The following is an 18896-nucleotide window of genomic DNA, read 5'->3' as shown; positions in this document are numbered from 1 at the left end:
AGATTGAGGGCAGGAGGAGAAGGGGACGACAGAGGATGAGATGGTTGGATGGCATCACCGACTCAATGGACATGAGTTTGAGTAAACTCCGGGAGTTGGTGATGGACAGGGAAGCCTGGCCTGCTGCAGTCCATGGGGTCGCAAAGAGTCGGACACGACTGAGCAACTGAACCGAACTGAACTGAACTTCGGGCCCCGCACTAGACCCCCGACAGCGGTCTGCGCTTCTCTGAGCCGGCATCAAACCAGTCACTGGTCCCGGGTGAGTCCCCAGCGTGGGTGCAGCAGCCCCGGCCTGCGGCCCCGGCGGCCTTTCCAGCTCTTTCCTTCTCTTTCCTCCCGATGCCCGGGGACCGGGCGGCGCCGGCCGCGTCCGCCTGCGGTGCCCTCCCCTCCCCGCGAGCGGGGCGGGCCCGGCCGCCAGGAAATGCCCGGGAGAGGGAGTCACCTGCGCCCGACGGCGTGTGGACTCGGGGGCGCCGCCTCCCGGGCCTGGCCGAGACCCGGGCGGAGACGCTCACCTGCTCCCCGGCGCGTCCGGAGCCCCGAGCCGCGAGCCCCGCGGACGACTGCCCGCCCCCCCACCACGATGAGCAAGTTGGGCAAGTTCTTCAAAGGCGGAGGCTCTTCCAAGAGCCGCGCGGCCCCCAGCGCCCAGGAAGCTCTGGCCCGACTTCGGGAGACGGAGGAGATGCTGGGCAAGAAGCAGGAGTACCTGGAAGGCCGCATCCAGAGGGAGCTCAGCCTGGCCAGGAAGCACGGCACGCAGAACAAACGAGGTAGGCACCCAGCCCCGGCCCGGGGCAGCCGCGTCCGCCCGGCGCCTGGCCCGGCCTTTCTGGGAACTGGTGGTGACCCCCGGGCTGGACTGGGAGAGGGCTGAGCGCAGCGCCATCCTCGATGGCGAAAGAGGAAGACACGCCAAAAGTCCCAGTGATCAAGATGTACAGCGTTTTTAATAATGATATCTTTAGAAAGCTCAAAGTTGCCACAGAAGCATCTGTAATGAACAAAATATCAACATCTTACTTAAGACTGGATTGGTGTTATTGGTTCTTGTCTTTTGCAACTGGCTCCTAAGTATTCTGGAGAAGGAAATGGCGACCCACTCCAGTATTCTTGCCTGGAGAATCCCATGTACAAAGGAGCCTGGTGTTCTACAGTCCATGGGGTCGTAAAGAGTCAGACAGGACTGAGCGACTAACCCACACACCTATGTGTTCTGTACAGCCTTTTTTTTTTTTTTTAATTCAAATTCATGTAAAAATGTGATGTCTTCTTCATCATCGAGTTTTTTGCCTTAATTTTGAATTTCAAAAATATTCCAATAAAATCTTACTTATCTTGATTATAAGATAATCTTTTTGTGTGTGTGTGTGTTCCACTTTAAAGTCTTCCCCTGGCTTGTGTCACCCTGGTCCGGTCCTGCTGGCTCCAGCAGCACATACCAACTCTTCGCCCTGCGTTTGTTATTTGGAATTACAGTGTAACTTGCCTGTGAGTCTCCAGGGGAGCATATTCTGCTGTGTTCCGGCTTCCCTTCGCTGTTGAAGGCTTTAGCTGGCGGTGGTGCATTGAGATATGAAGAAAAAAAAAAAAAAAAACTTCAGACATTTAAATATTAATTCTACCACTGGCTGTTGCCGCTTGGGAAGGACTTTGAGTCAGTAGTGGTTCTGGGCACTTCTCTTGCACCTTGAACCCTTTGTTCTTTGCCAGGGTGACTTGCTTTCCTCAATAAACAGCTCTCTCTATAGAGAACAATCTTAAACAGCCCCGGGGGCGCATATAAAAACCCAGCAAATTGAAATGATTTGCTCTTGTAACACAAGGTCGATGGCAGACCCAGAAATTGGGCTGGCAGTTCAGGACTCTGCTCACCACTAAACCCTGACTTGCATCCTCAAGAAGTTGGGCTGCTTGAGTCATAATGAAGCCTCGGGAAGGTTTAATTCGCCCTAAATGACCCTGCCATTGTTTAATGCTGGAAAGGAATCATGTCTCTTGGAATGGACCTTAAAAGTCTTGCTCTTCCCCCCAAAATGTGCCTGCCACATTTGTGCCCATTTTATGACCAACAATAAAAAAACCAAGTTTCATTTTCCTATGCTCTTTTGTACAACTCGTGTCCACATTATGGCCTGTTTTAGAGTTAAGTGTTGGTTTCTATTTTTACTTCATGTCTGAAAATATTTTGGGATGTTATTCAATGGCGGTTTCTGTAGAGACACTCTGACGTTAAGACTTGCTAAAAAGCCATTGGTTGTTCTTTTCCTAGGTCCTTCCTCTTTGGTTTGATAGGCACTCTGACATTTGCTTAGTGTCTGTCAAGGGTTTTGTTTTGTTTTGTTTTGTTATCCATTTGGATCTGTTTGTAGCTTTATCCACAGTGGTTGTTAAGTAAATATTGGCTTAAAAAATCTGAAAAATGAAAAAACATCTGCTTTTGTGACATGGTGGAAATATAGATTTGCTTTCAGAAGAAAATAATGTAAAATAATACAGAAATGTTCTTGAGGTGGCAATACACTAAAGTGTCTATAAGTAGACTTTATAAAGATACACACAAAGACAACACTAATAAGAATGTCAATCTAACTTCCTTAAATCAGAGTAGCTACAGATGTAAGTCTCAAGTTCAAATATTAATAATCAATTGATTTCAGAAAGGCCATTTACCTTTTGTCATTTATCCATGGGAGCTTCATTGGTGTGGCCCTCACCTGGTTCTGCAATGGCCTGGAATAGGACGAGTGTGGTTGGCGTGAGGCCATCTGTAATCTAAGCTATGAAAGAATCCCGTCATAGACCATGCGTTGGAAACACTGTCAATGTCAGCATCTTGCAAACAAACCAAGTAACTTCACATGCTCATGGCTACTATTTTCCATTAGCCACTAAGAAATATTTTCACACACATAATAAAGTCAAATATACTTAGTGCTAAAAGGGTCTTGTGCCACACAATGTCAGTGTTAGGATGGCTATAAGTTACCTGGTAATCAGAGTGACGTGTGTACCTGCAGTGAAGGTTTTACTTCTAGAGGCCGTTAGTCAGCTAACATGCTGTCAAGAACACTTGCTGGTTGGCCAGTTAACATCATTTCAGAAAGGGCCACACTCCCAGACAGAACAATTAAAAGAAAAAAAAACCTTTTTATTTTGCATTGGAGAATAGCTGATAACAATGTTGTGATAGCTTCAGGCGGACAGCAGAGAGAGACGGCCATACATACGCATGTATCCATTCTCCCCAAACCCCTCTCCCCTCCCGTCCAGGCTGCGACGTAACATCAGGCAGAGTTCCCTGTGCCCTACAGCAGGTCCCTGTTGGTCATCCACATTAAATATAGCAGTGTGTACACATCATTCCAAACTCCCTCACTATCTCTTCCTCCTATTCTTGTGCCCCTGGCAACCATAACTGCATTCTCTAAGTCTGTGAGTTTCTGTTTTGCAAATAAGTTCATCTGTATCATTTCTTTTTAGGTTCTTTTTTAGATTTATTTTTGTATTCTGCATATAGAGAATATCATACTATTTCTCCTTCTTTTTGTTACTTCACTCACTATGACCATCTCTGGGTCCATCCTTGCTGCTGCAAATGGCATTATTTCACTCTTTTTAACGGCTGAGTAATATTCCACTCCAGAAGGAAATGGCAGTCCACACCAGTGTTCTTGCCTGGGAAATCCCGTGGACAGAGGAGCTTGGCAGGCCAGAGTGCATGGGATTGCAAAATAGTTAGACACAGCTGAGTGACTAAACAACAAGAACAATATTTCCTTGTATATCTGCACCAAGCTTCTTTATCCATTCCTCTGTCAGCGGCCATTCAGGTTGCTTCTATGTCTTGGCTGCTGTAAATAGTGCTGCAGTGAATGTTGCACATTCCTGGCCAGTTCACATTTTTCCATGATCTCCACAACAGAAGTTTTGACAGTTAGCATCATCAATGTCAAAAATGGGTTTTATTGGTAAAATGAGTAACTGCTATATTAGCATAATAAATGTTAGAAATGGGATCTCGTTGGTGAAATTGTGGATATTCTAAACATGTGGATTGGCTAAGGGTTTAGAGGTGCTTCCTTGCTCGCAATGTAAGGACAGGCATTGAGAACGTATGAGGTGTATAACTAGCATCAGGATGGTGCCTGGGGCTTGGTCAGATCAGTGCAGTGTCCAGCCCTGGGTTCAGGTGGGTGTCTGGCCTTCCATAGAGCCTAGCACCCTGCCAGTGAAGGTCACTGTCTGTGTTCAGTGAGCCTTGCATATCAGGTATATTGGACTTAAAGACATGGAGCTGGGGCTTTAGTGAGCTCATAAAACTGGTGGACAAACTGTTTTTGCCTGCGTGGCCAAGATGTGTTTGTTTAATAAGTGTATCTGCAGATATGAGTCTGAAACTTGCTTTCATTGTAACTCATAACAAAGCCATGCAGTGGTGGCTAATGCTTCCTTCAGACTTCTCTGGCAGTTACCATGTTCTACCTAAACGATCCTGAATGATAACAACCATGGTATCAAGGCCCTGTTGATCTGAAAGAGTAACATTTGGAAGCAAAGTCTACAGTTCGGTTAAAAACTTGAGAAGAGTAGAAATTCTTTAGGACAGTTCATTTAGATTACTATGATAGAACTCCTTTATAACTAGCAATCTGCTTTGTGGAAAAGCACAACTTTTAGATACCACTTAATTCCTTTTCCTGCTTCTGCTGAGCACTGTCCTGAGAGCAGTCTTCAATCCTGGCTGAATGTGAACGTCGCCTCGATGCTCGGAGGAGCCCATCGCCACAGATTCCAGTGCAACTGGCGGGAGTGGGGCTGGGATGTCAGTTTTTGAAAGTGCCTCCGGGGGTGACTCTGCCCTGTGGTCAGGGTTCAGGATGAGGAAATCAAATCCATGGTCATGTTAATGGGGTGGAAATGCAAGTGCTTCCTAACCGTGTTCATATCGTGGCACCCGTGAGCACTGATAACATTTGTATGTGTCCCTGGGATGACCAAGGACCAGCGCTGCTTGAGAACTTTTTAAAAGATGTTTTTATTCATTTATTTTAAAATTTTTATTGGAATGTAGTTGCTTTACAACGTTGTGTTTCTACTGAACGGCAAAGTGAATCAGCTATATGTGTGTGTGTGTGTATACATATACATATATTCCCTCTTCTTGGGATTTCCTTCCCATTAAGTAAAGTTCTCTGTGTTATTCAGTAGGTTCTCATTAGTTATCTGTTTTTAAACACTTGTTTTAACTGGAGGATAATTGCTTTACTGCGTTGTGATGGTTCCCGCCGTACATCAGCATACACCTCTTCAGTTTCCATCAAACGTGTAAACATTTGACAGAAGGTAACTTGGTGTTGTACTCGCAGCCTGGGCTTCCGAGCACGTAGCCCTGGGTGTGAGCCTGGCCGCGTCCTGCCGCTTGGAAGCAGGTGATTTTGAAGCGTTTGCTGGGCCGGCCTGAGTCTCAGCCTCTTCACCCGCGTGAAGCTGTTGATAAGGTTGATCCTCAGAGCTGAGGGCGCTTGACTTTAGTGTGTAAAGCCCTTAACCCGGGGCTCTGGGAGTGTCCGCCTCTGTGACACCGCGGCGCTTTTTGAAGGCGAGGTCGGCTGCGCACGGGCTCGAGTCCTGCTTCCTGAGACGCGGCGAGTGCAGGCCGTGCGCGCGAGGAGGCCGCGGCCAGCCCCGGGCCCCTGTCTGCAGCCCCGGGCCCCTGTCTGCAGCCCCGGGCCCCTGTCTGCAGCTCCACGCCCGCGGCTTCCTGGCCGCTCGCGGACGGCCGCTCGCGGCGGGCCCGTCGGGCGAGGTCAGCGCGGCCCGAGAGCGGCGCCCCGGCGTCGGGGCCTCTCTGCCGTCTCCTCTCGGCCCCGGGGCGGCCTCGCAGGAAACCCAGGCTTGTCGCCATGCGGGAAGCGGGGCCGGGCCGGAGCTGCGGGGAAGGGGCCCTGGGCAGGCGGAGGCCGAGGAGCTCGGACCGCGGCCCCTGCGGGTCACAGGGCGGGGACCGCCCCGGGGAGGCCGGCGACCCCTTCTGTAGGCGCGGTGACATGAGCGAGCCCGGGTGGGGAGTCTGCTGCTCACGCCGAGCCGCGCGCTGCTGGGGGCAGGACGACTTTGCGCAGTCAGGGTGCGGGCTGGGGCTTCCGCGGAGTCGGGCTGTGCGCACAGCCCCCCAGGTTAGATCGTGCTGGCCTCTCCTCGGGTTGTTTGTGAGCTTGTTCTGCAGCCTCACTCCGGGGCCCCGAAGAACTGGGTGACGAGAACCATCCCAGCGCCAGTGGTGAGTGCCAGGGCCTCGGGTAACAGGAGACGGCCGGCCGCGGGGACGGTCCCCGGGGAGGCCTCACCGACTGGGCGGCCTCCTTGCTGAACAAAGCTTCTCTACACGCGGGCCTGAGCCCCTAGAAATTCCAGTGCAGCGGCCGTCCCAAACCTGAGCTCTGAACAGACAGCGCGGTGACTCGGATGCCGTCTGCGGGCCTGTGACTCGTTCAGCGGCCGGGAAACGGGGGCACTGTCTCCGCTCTGCTTTTCCGTCATCCCTCCCTCTGTTTCTCCCATCCTCCTGCCGCGGCTCGGACAGTGGGAAGGGAAGCGTCCACCGCCTCCCGCATGAGGACTGTGAGGGCGAGTTTCCTGGGCTCTGGCAAGGCCTTTCAGGCACCGGCATTTGTCTTCATAAGGAAAGTCACAGGGTCCTATAACTCCACAGTCATCGTGAAGGGTGCCAGGGTCCCCCAGTATTCAGAGTGCCCCCAAGCATCTCAGAATGAAGCGTTCTTTTTGTCTCTGGTTATCTGATTATTTTCACCACACTGTATTCTGAGTCAGGGAAAAGAACTTTATTTCTGGAGCACTGACCGCACAATCACCTCCGACTCTTTGTGACCCCCGTGGACTGTGGCCCGCCAGCTCCCCTGTCCACGGGATTCTCAGGCAAGAATCCTGGAGGGGGTTGTCATTCCCTTCTCCAGGGGATCTTCCCGACCCAGGGATGGAACTTGCGTCTCCTGCATTGGCAGGCAGATTCTTTTACCACTGAGCCGCCTGGTAAGCCCCTAACAAACAGTATCTAGGTTTTATTCTCCTGTCGACTGCCTCGCTCTCTCCTGGAGAAGACAGATCAATATAAATATGATACTTTCTCAGCTTCTACCCTCAATTTCCCTCCCTCACCTTGGGAGCCCGTCAGGTTTTACCCTGTGGTGTGTGTTATGTATGTTAAGGCCCTCAGTCGTGTTCACTCTTTGTGACCCCGTGGACTGTAGCCCGCCAGGCTCCTCTGTCCATGGGATTCTCGAGGCAGAATCCTGGAGTGGGTTGCCATTTCCTCCTCCAGGGGATCTTTTCGACCCAGGGATCGAACCCATGCCTTCTGCATCTCCTGCGTTGGCAGGCAGTTTCTTTACCGAGACCTAAAATACCTGAACCAGCCCTGGGAGCTCTATGCACTTAAGCTGTAACTCTAAAAACTTCTTGCTTTCCCAATACCTCCTTCTCCCCTCGGGGCCCTGGCAAGCGTCTTGCATAGATTTACACACTCACTTACACACTTAGGTATTGACCAGCTCAGAGTTGTGTCTCTTTTTTGCTGACACAGTTTGAGTTTGTATCTGCTTTTTTCGGATGCCATATTAGTTGCTTTTTGTTCAACTGGACTTGGAAAGAGTTAAACAATCCCAGCCAGATTTACCCTTGCCCCTTTATGTAAATCAATATGTTAAGCTTGCATTCCGTGTTTTATATTTATGTCTATTCAATATCATCTTAATTTCAGTTGTCTTAAAATTAAGATTTTTAAATTTCAATTTCATTGTCTTAGGAATGAGACATAAGACATATTGACAAATCAGTCAATCTTAAGGGAAAACAACCCTGAATGCTAGTTGGCAGGACTGATGCTGAAGCTGAAACTCCAGTATTTTTGTCATCTGATGAGAACAGCTGACTTATTGGAAAAGTCCCTGATACTGGAAAAGACTGAGGGCAGAAGGAGAATAGGGCATCAGAGGATGAGATGGCTGGATGGCATCACTGATGCAATGGGCATAAACTTCGGCAAACTTTGGGAGTTGGTGATGGACAGAGAGGCCTGGCGTGCTGCGGTCCATGGGGTCGCAAAGAGTCGGACACGACTGGGCGACCAAACAACAAAAACTATGAGTGATTTCTTTTAGTTGAATCGGTCGCCTTTTTTGTTGTTGTTGTTGTCAAAGTATTTGTTAAAATATACTGAATAAAACTTCCCAGGTGGTGCTAGTGGTAAAAAATCGTGTGCCAATGCAGGAGATGCAAGAGATTAGATCCCTGGGTTGGGAAGATCCCCTGGAGGAGGAAATGGCAGCCCACTCCAGTGTTCTTGCCTGAAGAATCCCATGGACAGAGGAGCCTGGCGGGCTACAGTCCGTGGGGTCGCAAGAGAGTCGGAGACGACTGAAGCGGCTGAGCACACACGCAGAAGGACAGAGCCTGGTGGATGCACCTGGAGACTTCATTCCAGGATCATATCTGCATGGAGCAACACTGCTTCATGTGAGATTCAGCTAAGGCGAGGTTACCCGTTCGACAGCTCTCGCTGGGAATACACCTGACCTCTATCTCTGGTCCATATACCTCACTCCTCTACTTTTTTCTCTTTCCCTAACAATGCCTCAACATACTTTGTGAATTATCTTCCTAAAACCCAACTATATTCACATGCCTCTGGTTCGCAAATGCCAGTTTATGAACAGATAGTGTGTTAGCTTCATCAGATTCACCTGGAGAGCTTTTACGCTGCCCCAGCAGGAGATTCTGTTTCAAGAGATCTGGGATAAGCCTTTGAATTGTGGTACTCATAGCTTTCTGGGTGATTTTGATATATTTAAGGTTAGAAAGCCAGTGGGTGGTCCATATTTTTTCTTAGGGTCAGCTTTCAGTAACCCAAAGAAAAGAAGCCTATGAGATTAGTTTTGAACTCATTTTTCATCTTTGTGAACTTGAATTGACTTCTAGTTACCCCGGCTTCTTTTCTACTTCCTTGGAAACTAGAGTATATAGTTTTTCCGTTCTAGAATCATTCTTTCAAGTACCTGTGGCACAAAATTTGACAGTTTGCTGATGTTCCTTATATGAGTTCCTTATATGAGGCTAATTGTTACTATTTTTTGTATTGCATAACATTTTATATATACAGTTAACTTTTTCCTTCACAAATTTGAAGCAATATTATAAATATAGGATCATTCATTTGTTATTATTCTTCATCTAAATTCCAGAAAGCTGAAAAAAACAGCAGCTTACTTTAGGAAATATATCCATTCAGCAAAAATATCATTTTCCATGATTTATGCTATCTTACAGTTTATTGAATCAGCCACAATAAAATAGAATAAGATAGAAAAGTTACTACTAATACCGTGATTATGCCAAAATCCCATGACCTGTGTAGCTTTAAGAAACTATGACAGGAGAAGACTGTGAGATTGCCCTCAGGTGTAATTAGTATTATTAGTATGTTTCTCAGTATGTAGGACTACTTATTTCAGATCAGATTTTATTTTCAAGATAACAGAATAAAACCACAACTCAAAACATATGAGATATAAGGCAAGAGCTCCAACTCTGAGTTTTAAAGTTTATGATGCTTTGCTTTGGGGCTCTGGTTTGGAAAGGACATAACTAATCTATTTTGGCATTTAATTTTTGTTACATGCTTAAGTACACGTGAATTTATTTGTGCAGACAAAATTATCACCAATGCTTAAAATATATAGATAATATTGAGGATTTATTTTTTAAAGTCACACTGTCAGTCCTCTGCTTTAGCAAACTGTAGTCAGAACTTCTAGTATATACTGGTAATTTTAGTTTCTCCTACTTTTTCTAGCATTTGATAGAAGTTCTAACATACACAGTTGGCTCAAAAATTTGCAGAAGGTGAAGTAACCAAAAAAAAAAACAAGAGTATGGAATAGATATAAAGCAAATAGTAAACCGTTTCCTGAGTAACTTTCTTATACCAGAGATTTTAATTACTTACCTCAAAGAAACGGTACTAAGAGGGAATTGTTGTTGTTCCATTGCTAAGTTGTATCCAACTCTTTGTGACCCCATGGGCTACAGCACATCAGGCTTCTCTGTCCTTCACTATCTCCTGGAGTTGGCTCAGACTCATGTCTATTGAGTTGGTGGTGCCATCCAACCATTCTATCCCCCGTGACCCCTTCTCCTTCTACCCTCAATCTTTCCCAGCATCAGGGTCTTTTCCAAACTCACTGGAAATATCTAGGACTCAGTCCGAAGTTTATATGGTTATACTTTAAAGCAGTAAGAACTCTTAAACCTGGACCAGAGGCTTTCTCAGCCCATGCTAAGCCTTTGTCTCCAATGTTTCTACCTTGTGGGTATTTCCAGTGAGAGGATGGGGGAAGCTAAAGCCCGACCCACCCGCCATCTGCTCTGTGCAGCTTCCGGCAGCTCTTCTGAATCCAGCAGTCTAGTGATGGAAATACCAACAGTGTAACTGCTACCCTCAGACAAAACAAGCTCTTCAAGGGCAAACAAGCAGGAGTGGTGACTTGAGAAGTATAGGAACGGAAAAGTGGGTTATTCTCTGCTAAAAGTTGGGAATCCCTGCCTTAGAAGTTCTGTTTTTGCAAATTAAAATTTAATGTCAACCATCTAGTTTAAATGAATGAAGTTTACACTTTTATATTTGGTCACACATGAAAGAGACCATTGTGTGGCCAAACATTTGACAAGCACTTTGGATATTTCATTCTCTGTTTGAACATTAGTTTCTAGCGAATCTGTTTGTCTTTCTCACGTGGTGCTGTATGTTGTCCGTCATAGTGGGTGTGGCGCCTTTGCTGTAGCAGGAACATTGTTCAACAGGCCTTTCTCAGCGAGCAGTGCGATTTACATCTCCAGTTCTTCCCGTCTATTTCATTCATGTAAGGGGAAAGTCAGTACAACCTTGGAGTTTGAATAAAGATATTATCCTAACTCAGAACTTCTACTGTGTTAACCGCAGAAATAAAAAAAGTTACGATTATGTTAAACCAATTTATATTGTGTAGCTCAAAGATCATACACCCAAGAACCTATGTTTTATCGTTTTTTGAGCAATTGGACTGCTTTATTTATGTGAACTATATTTGCTGAGTGTTTTTCTCTCACATTTGAAAAACTAAAGAATAGTGCATATAGTTCATCAAGTTAAATGTATTATTTAAGAATTAAAGGTATTGATAGTGATAGCTTGCTTTGGGGTAGGATCTATGGAGTCCTCCAGATTCGCTGATCCCTGGGGATCCCTGGGGAATAATCATGGAGTCACAGGCAGTGGGAGCTGAAGGGGGCTCTAGAGACAAGGTTTGTTGCTTGTCAGCAGCACCTACAAGGCACAGCGACAGTAGTTGGAAATATCGGTACATCATGTGAACAAGGAATGCTTACTTACAAGCAGAAAAGAGAGGCACATCACACACACACGTATATACACATACAGACACATATATGCATATACATGTATGCACACGCACACAGATGTACACATGCATGTATATACATACACACATGCGTTCGTATATACGGACACAAACGTACACACACACCACACAACATTACACCCACAGGTGCCTGTGTCTACCCTGCAGAATGAAGCGTACTCAGCGGTTTCAGCCTTTTTCTGCTCCACATTTGCTGGTTTCAGGTTTATTCTTTTCTCTCTGTATCCTCGGCAATAGCAGGCCCACAGAGGTTACCAGTGTGTGAGGTTACCAGTAATACTAGCAGCAAGAAGAAACCATTCATTCAATTGGTTATATATTCTGCCTGGTCACTTAACTGGGTTTTTACAAAGAATATCAAGTAGACCTTAATGAATAGTTCAGTATCATGTTCCAATATCAAGTTAATTTACTTGCCTGGAAATTGACCTTGGAAGCAATTAATTATTAAAAAAAAATAGGAATTTCAGTGGATATTTAAAGTGAGTCTTTTATGCAAGACTTTCTTCCTTTTTCGTCAACTCAAGCCTGATGGCACTTTGAGGTCATGACCTTCTTCTCTCAGATTTATCTCCTCTCATGATCTCTTGGGTGACATCCTGACAGTAAGCACCCGCTCATCTCTGAAAGAGAGTCTGAGCTTTCTAGGATGATGAGATGAACATTTCTACTGGAAAACAACTTCCGCTTCCCTTGTCTCTTTCTGTCTTTCTGCGGATGGGTGAGGACACCTCACCGTAATCTTTCACACCGTACAATGTTAATCAATACTCTTTTTTTTTTTTTTACACAAAATTCAGCCCAGCCTTACCAGCTGCTTAGTAACATTCCTCTTCCAAATGCCCTTCCCTCGGAACGTCTCTTATTTACTTTGTCCAGTCTCATTCCTTTTTACTGCTTTCTTGGGCATCTGCTTTGCCACTGTATAATCTGCTACATCATTTCCGTGGTCTAGTCTCCCTTTAACTTGCTAGTCATCCTTTTTTTATGACATTTAATATTGGTGAGACCTCCGAAAATGGGATCTTGCTTATAAGTTTCAGCTAGTGTGGCCAGCTGGTGTGATTTGCTCTGGTGTCTTCCCTGGTGGCTCAGAGGTTAAAGCCTCTGCCCGCAGTGCCAGAGACCTGGGTTCGACCCCTGGGTCGGGAAGATCCCGTCCCCTGGAGAAGGAACTGGCAACCCACTCCAGTATTGTTGCCTGGAGAATCCCATGGACGGAGGAGCCTGGTTCTTTGTCCACAGGGTCGCAAAGAGTCGGACACGGCTGAGCAACTTCACTTTTTTCCTAATGTATCTCAGCCGGAAACTTTGCATCATTGAGTAGGAGACTTCAGTAGGGGAGAGGGCGGAGGGCCTTTGTGTGACACCTTTGCTTGCTCATGGTCTTTAGCGGGTCGCGTGTTTGAGAACCCGTGTAGGCCGTCACCCTGACCCGAGCTCCATCTGCATCACCTCCTCTGTGAAGGTGTCTGTCACCCTCCAGAGAGTCGATGTGTTCCTCTGTGAGGGTTTCCCTCTCCCATTTTATCTCTTCCTTCCTCTGAGATTGTAGCCTTCTTTCTTCGTCCCTGCAGTGGCCTAACGCAATGATGGGCATGTGGTGATGCTTCAGTACATATTTGTGGAGTGACTGAAAATGAACAGATGAGGAATATGTACATTATATAAGTTAAAAAATATATATATATATATTTTAATGAAGAAAGCCAGAGAGAATTCATTAAGGCCTCGCCCTGGACAAATAAATGAGTGTTAGAATTCTCTAATATTTCACTGGCTGTTTCCCATCTAACCTGTGACTTTGAAGAGAGACATTTTGTTTTTGTTCCATTTATGGAATGCTCGTGGCGGTGCTTACACAGATTGTGTTTTTTGAGAACAATAACAAGGAGCCATTAGTTGAAGGTACTGGGTAATGACTCAAGTGAGTTTTATGTGAGTCACAGGACTTGCGTTAAAGTTTCTCATATAAAGCAACACGATTATGAGACTTCTCAGTTAAAAGAGAACCATAACCAGTTATGTGTGGCGTATGTCACTTAAGCGCTGTCTAGGATTAAATCTTCCAGGCTTCGTCTTTTTAGGCCTTCTCCAGAAATCATCCATTCCTGGGAGAGAGAGGAGCTGTCATAATGCAGTTGCATATTTCACAAACAGTTTTGTCTATAGTCCCTGGGTATGATGGTTCCAAAAAGGTTTTTCCTTTTTTGCCACCTGATGGATGAACAATGGACACATTTATACGCCTTGAATGAGCAAAGAACAAATCGACCTTTCTAACCGGGATGCCCTGTACCTTATCTGAGCAATGAAACTGCAGCTCTTTCCTGCTGTTTGAAGTTATCTTTTTAACGGGTGACTGAAAGCCTTCCTCCTCTGGCAATGTGATAAAGTCGCACAGGGCCAGTTGAATTTTGGTTCAAGTGGGTGATTCTTACATTTCAGCCCCAAATCCTCGGTGCGCTGGACAGTAATGGGTCTTCTGTATCCCTCGGCGGAGCACGTACGGCACGTCGTTCTGCCACAGGCGCATCCGTGTCACACAGGGAGACAAAGCCCCTGGGAGCTTCTCCCCCTCGGTGGAGTACAGCAGATTCCTTTGTTTTCAAAACAATGTTCCCCAGGTTTCATCAGCTGCCGAAAACCACATGTAGGAGCTTGGAAGACTGAGTTGCACATTTTACACAGCTTAAATTACAGGATTCTAAAAGTGTCCTTCTCTGCAGAATCCGGAGGCATGCTTGGTTTGCAACATTTATTGCATGTCTTTGTGAAAAAAAATACAGCTGTTTCTTTCCTAGATTGGTTATTAGGAAACAAAGTTAAAGCCTGTCCAACTCATGGCGGGCCCATGGCCTCATCATTTCATGAGAAACAGTTCACAGAGTCACTACTGACATGTACGCCTCTTGGCTCTTGGAAACAGAAGCCTCTTGTCTTACTGTCTTAGCTTACTGTGCCAGGTAGAAGCTACAAGGAGTGTCAGTTGTCCTGGGGCCGGGTCCAGCCATGCAGACCTCATCAATTTGGCTCACACAAGGTTTTTTGAAAATGTAGCTCAGTTTTTAAATTTGAAGGATCGTGGGATGCAAACCCAGACATCTGGCTCGTTTTGAGCCTGTGGAGGGCTGGGTGTGCAGCTTCACGGCTGCTTCACACGTGTTGCTTCCACGGGTCAGGCTTGACCTCTCCTGGTGGCCAGAGGGCCCACTTGTTCCTGCTGGCCCCTGATCCCAGAGCCAGTGTCCACTGCCGTTTATTGTCACTCTTGCAGTGTCTTTTATTGTGACAGTCTCTTTCTCAAAGGTGAGAAAATAAAGCCTTTCCCCTTAACATCTCTTTCTTGGTCACTTTCCTTCATTACCAGCTCGCTTTCAGAATTTAGGATTCTGATTCAGGCCACTGTGTAGCTTGTGGTATGTGGATTATAGTGTAAGGTGAGACCTCACATATTGGTGAATTTTCACATTTCTCCCAATTATTTTGAAGAGCCAAACCCATATGTGAACATAAACATTCAAAACTGTGTCCAAACCAAAACTTATTATTGATAAAAAAAATATTGGCAAGGTTGGGCGTTATATCATGTGGCTTCCACCATATGATTTGACATCTTGTGAAGGAGATGATGATAATGATGAAGGTTTCTAATATTTATTAGCCACTCACCAGGTGCTTAAGTACTTTACATACATTATTTAATATAATCTTCAACAACAATGTGAGTTTTATTCCCATTTTCCAATAAGCAACTATGTAACGCTACGTAGCAGTGGACGGGTGGAGGCTAGACTTGAAAGGAGGCAACCTGATTCCAGAGTACAGTCTTCTATTTTCATCTTCTGTATGTTGTCATTGTTGTTTGTGGGGACTTCCTAGGTGGCTTAGCGGTGAAGAATCCGACTGCCAGTGCCGATGTGGGTTTGATCCCTGAGTTTGAAAGGTCGCCTGGAGAAGGGAGTGGCAGCCCACTCCAGTGCTTTTGCCTGGAGAATCCCGTGGACAGAGGAGTCGGGCAGGCTGCAGTCCGCGGGGCTGCAGAGGGCTAGATGTGACTTGGCAGCTAAACAGCAGCAACAGCAGTTACTGTTCAGGTGAGGAGGCGTCATTTAAGGAGAATTGAGGTCACATACTAAGGGTATTACACACAGGTTTTAATTGGCATAGGTAGGATTAAAATGTTGATCTAGTGACCCCGAAGCCCCGTCTTTTGTACCAAATTATATTTCTCAATTTGCAGAAAGTAATCTACAATTAATTCTTACTAGGAAATGTGGCATATTTTTAAATGAAAAAGTTTTGTAAAGTTCTCAAAATATAAAGAAAATGCCTTGGGTTAGTGGTTCCAAAAAAGTATAAACACTGAGGCTGCTTGGCAAGGCAGGGAGGAGATGTACTTTGACATTCCACTTCTGGGTCTGTTGGGTGGAGATGTGTACTCAGAGTTTAACTTCTTAGGATACTCTGCTGTATTATTTTGTACTGCACCATTGAAATGTAGAGCTGTTTTGTAATAGTATATTCCTGTTACAGTGAGCTATGGTGAAAAAACAGGTAACTGGTTGCCCAGAGGGTCTCAGAAACAAGATATCCATGGACTGAGAGTTTCAGATTAGCGGATGCAAGCTGTAATATAGGATGGATAAACAGCATGGCCCTACTGTACAGTACCGGGGTTATATTCAACACCCCAAGGTAAACCATAATGGAAAAGAGGATAAAAAAGAATGTGTCAAGGTATAACTGAGTCACTTTGCTATCCAGCAGAAATTAATGCAACATTGTAAATCAACTGTTTTGTTGTTTAGCTAAGTCATGCCAGACTCTTTGCTACCCCACAGATCTGTAACCCTCCAGGCTCCTCTGTCCATACTTAAAAAAAAGAAACAAAAAGGAAATAAGATATACAGTCTCATTAATTAATGAATGTTATATAAATCACTGTTATTAGTAACAATACTTAGTTGCTCAGTCTAAGGCGGTTTCCATAAATTATCCCTAATTCTTAGAACAATCACCCAGCCTCTGGGGGATTCTGTCTTCCTTTTCCAGCACAGCAGACTGAAGCTCAGAGAAGGGAACTGACTTATCCAAGAATATATATCTATTAAGTCAGGGAAGAAAAATTCACCGTCTGGCCTTGAAGGTCATGCTCTTTCCATTATACTGTGCTGTGACGGTGCACAAAATTATCAGATTTATTTGCTTAACATTCATTCATCTTGTCTTCCGTGAAATGGATCAATGATAGTGTTTACTCCTGCAGTTTTTGTGAGAATGTAACAAATTGTTGCTCAGCTGGTGCAGAATCCGCCTGCAGCACGGGAGACCTGGGTTTGATCCCTGGGTGGGGAAGACCCCCCTGGAGAAGGATAGGCTACCCACTCCAGGATTCTGGCCTGGAGAATTCCGAGGACTGTAGAGTCCATGGGGTCGCAAAGAGTCGACACGACTGAGCCACTCGCACTTCACTTCACTTCACTTCAAGTGCTCCATAAAGTTGGTTTTTGTTGTGTTTGGCCGTGTGCCCTGAGCTGGGTCAGGCGCTGGGGAAGCAGGTGAATGAGATGCTGTATCCTTCTACAAAGGGCTTACCCTCAGGGGCGGGGAGATGGGGTCGGGCAGACTTGACTAACACAGGACTGCAGTCCCGCGGAGGCCCGCGCGCAGCGAGGCCCCCGGGCGGACCCACAGCGCTGCTGGCCCGCCGTGCGGAGCCTCTGCGCAGAGCCGCGCCGCGCGATTCTGCAGGAAGGCCCTTGTGCCAGAGGCCTCTTTGTTTAGATTCCTTCCTAAAGGACAGATTAAACAAACATAAAAACTGTTGTTAAAGTTAGGAGTAAGTGCTGCCCCTGCGATCCCGGACGCTGCGGTGTTGCCCCGGGGAGGAGGCGGGATGACCCTGGGCCTTGCCCGCGGGCGGAGGGGCGGGAGGAAAAGGTACCAGCGCGCGGGAGACGGGAGCGCGTCCACACCTGCCGCGTCCTTGGCGGCTGCGGGGACGCCCGGCCTGTCTGCTTCCTCCCCGCCGCAGAGCAGGCCTGCCCGCCGCACGCCCTGCCCGGGTCTACGGGCAGGCCTCTGGAGAAACACACCTCTGTGACTGTGATTGCGGCAGCTATTTACATCTGCTGGCTTATTTCCTTCATGTTGCTTCCGGTATCCTAGATTGTCCTCAGACTTTTTTTCTTTCTTTTTAGTTTTACTGGAGTAAAAGTTAAAGAATTCTTTTTCAGAAAGGGTACATAAATATAAATTCTCTAAACACCTATGCGTCTCAAGATGACTTCATTTGTTTCACGCTTAAATAATTGCTTGGATTTTTTTCAGAATTCCAGCTTCAACACATTGCCAAAGTTGCAAGACACTATGCCGTTGGAGAGCCAGAGTTTCTGAGGTTTACTGATAGTACTGTCTCATCCCTTGGTCAATAGTCGTTTCGTTTGTTTCCTCTCCAGAGACATTGAAGAGTTTTTGTTTTTTTTTTTCTTTTTTACCTTGGAGAAACGAAATTTCACTGGTGGAGGTCTAGGCATGTGCCTTTTATTTTGTTTTTCCCATCTACGTGTTCAGTGAGTATTCTGAAGAATCATCTTCCTTCGTCTTGGGGAAACTGTACTCTTTAATTTCTTTTTTCCTTTTCATCACGTTGTCAGCAGTAACTGTCTTTGATTTAATTTACTTGGCCACGGGACATGGCTCGCAGGGTCTTAGTTCCCCAACCTGGGATCAAACCCTGGGCCCTCCGCAGTGGCAGGGCAGAGTCCTGAGCGCTGGGTGCTCAGAAAGTTCCAGCGCATTCTGTAATTTCTTTATTGCTTCTTCCCCCTCCATTATTTCTGCCTATTTTTTTCCTGAAACTGCTGCTTATTTTTATATTAGTATCCACACTTCCCCTGAAATATTCTCTCTTTTTTTCTTTTGAACTTCCTGTAAGCTGGATGTTGGATTCCTTGGTTCTGTCCTCTAATTTATTAAATTATCTGTCTTTTTGTTCTTTGTTCTGGTAGAATTCCTTAACTTTATATTCCAGGTCACTACTTTAGTCATCAGCTATATTTATTATTCTACTTTTTAAACATTTATTTTTTAGTTATGTTTTTAATTTCTAAGAACTGTTTCTTATTTTCTAGTTGCTCATTTTTTAGGATAGCCCATTCTTGTCTTGTAACACAATAGCCTCTTGCTCTCTCTGTAGACACTAATGTAAGTTTTGCTTCTAACAGATTTTTATTTAACATATTTTATTCTCTACATTCTCTTTTCTCTTGGGTTCATGATACTATAGGATACAAGAAGCAGTAGTAGGAAAACAAGTCAGCAGAAACTCTCAGTTTAGTGTAAATAACTGTTGAAATTGTGTCTGTGAAGCTTAATGCAGTTGTTAAGAAA

General features: G+C 45.8%; 1 protein-coding gene across 1 annotated transcript in view; it reads left to right on the top strand.

Moving 5' to 3' along the window:
- The first annotated feature begins 479 nt into the window (after positions 1-479).
- Positions 480-18896, top strand: part of CHMP4C (charged multivesicular body protein 4C) — a 28484-nt gene continuing 10067 nt past the window's right edge. Inside the window, exon 1 of the mRNA XM_061123852.1 lies at positions 480-779. Coding sequence (XP_060979835.1) covers positions 590-779 — 190 coding nt within the window. The 5' untranslated portion in view covers positions 480-589. The remainder of the gene's footprint in view (positions 780-18896) is intronic.

Source organism: Dama dama, chromosome 21, assembly GCF_033118175.1.
Source record: "Dama dama isolate Ldn47 chromosome 21, ASM3311817v1, whole genome shotgun sequence".
Taxonomy (NCBI): Eukaryota; Metazoa; Chordata; class Mammalia; order Artiodactyla; family Cervidae; genus Dama; species Dama dama.
Note: the sequence above shows the minus strand (reverse complement) of the source record. Positions and strands in the feature narration are given on the sequence as shown.